Here is a 2,004-nt window from a genome sequence, read left to right as displayed (position 1 = left end):
CTCCTGGGTTCAGGCAATTCTCCTGCCTCAGCCTCCTGAGTAGCTGGGATTACAGGCACGTGCCACCATGCCCAGCTAATTTTTTGTATTTTTAGTAGAGACGGTGTTTCACCATGTTGACCAGGATGGTCTCGATCTCTTGACCTCGTGATCTACCCGCCTCGGCCTCCCAAAGTGCTGGGATTACAGGCTTGAGCCACCGTGCCCGGCCGCTACCTCTAAGCTTCTGTAAGCTCATTTGTAAAATGAGAATGATGCATTTTTGTTGTTATTTGCTTTAAAATGCTTTGAAAATGTAAGTGGTATATAAATACAATTTAGTAATTAAAAAAAATTCTTAGTTAAGGAGGAAAAGAAAAAGAGGACTTTATCAACCCTAAAAAAGTTTCAGTATATATGAATTAAGCTTTGAAATCTTTATTTTTTGAGATTAAAGCCATTAATTTTTTTTAAGGAAATAATATACACATTTTTTTTTTCAGAGGAAGTTGTTACTTTTTGCTTTTATATACCCACTGTTTTCTAGAGCCTAGGTGATGACTAGTAGTACATTTTTATTTAATCAACATTCTGTTTTCTTTCAGGACTGAAAAAATCCAGTTCTCTGGAGAATGAGAACCTTCAAAAGCTTTCATTAGTAAGTAGAACCCAGGTTCCACTTATTACTTTGCCACCTACTGATGGACCACCTGACTTAGACTCTCATTCATATATGATCAACTCTAACACATGTGAGTCTTCTGGTTCCCCCAAGCTCAACTTGTGTGAAGAGTCAGCAGTTCTTTCTTTTAGTGTTGAGCCTGAGGATCATAATGAAACCTCTTTCTGTGGAGAATCTAGGGAAGTGACTCTAGGGGATGTTTCACTTCTCACCAATATATCTACTCAGAGCAAGTGGCTGAAATATCAAAACACATCCCAATGCATCGTGACTACTCCAGACAGAGTTGATAAGAGAATGACCAATGGCTTCTTTGCCGAGGCTATTTCTGGGATGCATTTTAGAGATACAAGTAAAAGACAGAGCGATGCTATCAGTGAAAGCTCTTTAGACTCTGTGCATTTGCAAATGATAAAAGGCATGCTCTGTCAACAGCAGCAGGATTTTAGCAGTCAAGATTTGGTTTCCAGAAAGAAAGTACTTTCTCTGAATTTAAAGCAGACTTCTAAGACAGAGGAAATTAAAAATGTATTAGGAGGGTCTACCTGCTACGACAGTGTAAAGGATTTACAGGTGAGGAAATGTACCAGCCTTGTAATGCATTTTTCCAAAAGTTATTGTCTGAATTTCAGTAAAAGAATTACCAAAATATACTGCATCAGAGTGATTTGGACAGATGGCTTTTATTTGATCCTAACTCTGAGCTATAGTTACATTACTTTCTTTTACTTAAAATCTCTCCTAATCTTAATGAACATGGAATGAAATGATTTATTTGAAAGTACCTGGTGCAGTGTCTGACACATAATCAATATTTAATAAGTGATAGTTCCTATTTCTGTTTTTGTCACTACTACTGATTGTTTTTAATGATTAAACGATTGTTTTTACTGATTTAATGATTGTTTTTACTTTTGACTCTCAATTGTGTTTGCTGATTAAGTGATCAGTAGGGTAAAGGTGTTATCTTATTTCACATTAGTTGTGAATAATCCTTATTATAGTCATAACCAGAAATAAAGATACATAATGATCCATTCACATCAGTTAACTTTTTCTTAGCAAAAAAGATATAAAAACTTATTAAGGGGCAGATAAGAAAAGTTGCTCTTATTTAGGGTTAAAAGTGCCATTAATAGGTTTTCTTGCTATATTTGGTTTCTCATTTAAAATTTGAAAGTAGTTTTCAAGGATCCTAGAAATCAAAATAAAATAATATTTTTTAAAAATATGTCTATGGGCCGGGCGCGGTGGCTCAAGCCTATAATCCCAGCACTTTGGGAGGCCGAGGCGGGTGGATCACGAGGTCAAGAGATCGAGACCATCCTGGTCAACATGGTGAA

At 36.2% G+C, this 2,004-nt stretch overlaps 1 protein-coding gene across 1 annotated transcript in view; it reads left to right on the top strand.

Annotated features, from left to right (window-relative positions):
- Positions 1-2,004, top strand: part of ZGRF1 (zinc finger GRF-type containing 1) — an 88,528-nt gene that overhangs the window by 46,626 nt on the left and 39,898 nt on the right. Inside the window, exon 12 of the mRNA XM_037732324.1 lies at positions 585-1,292. Within this exon, the coding sequence (XP_037588252.1) occupies positions 585-1,292 (708 nt within the window). The remainder of the gene's footprint in view (positions 1-584; positions 1,293-2,004) is intronic.

This window comes from Cebus imitator, unplaced genomic scaffold (assembly GCF_001604975.1).
Source record: "Cebus imitator isolate Cc_AM_T3 unplaced genomic scaffold, Cebus_imitator-1.0 Scaffold17, whole genome shotgun sequence".
NCBI classification, from domain to species: Eukaryota; Metazoa; Chordata; class Mammalia; order Primates; family Cebidae; genus Cebus; species Cebus imitator.
This window is presented reverse-complemented; position numbering and strand designations above follow the sequence as displayed.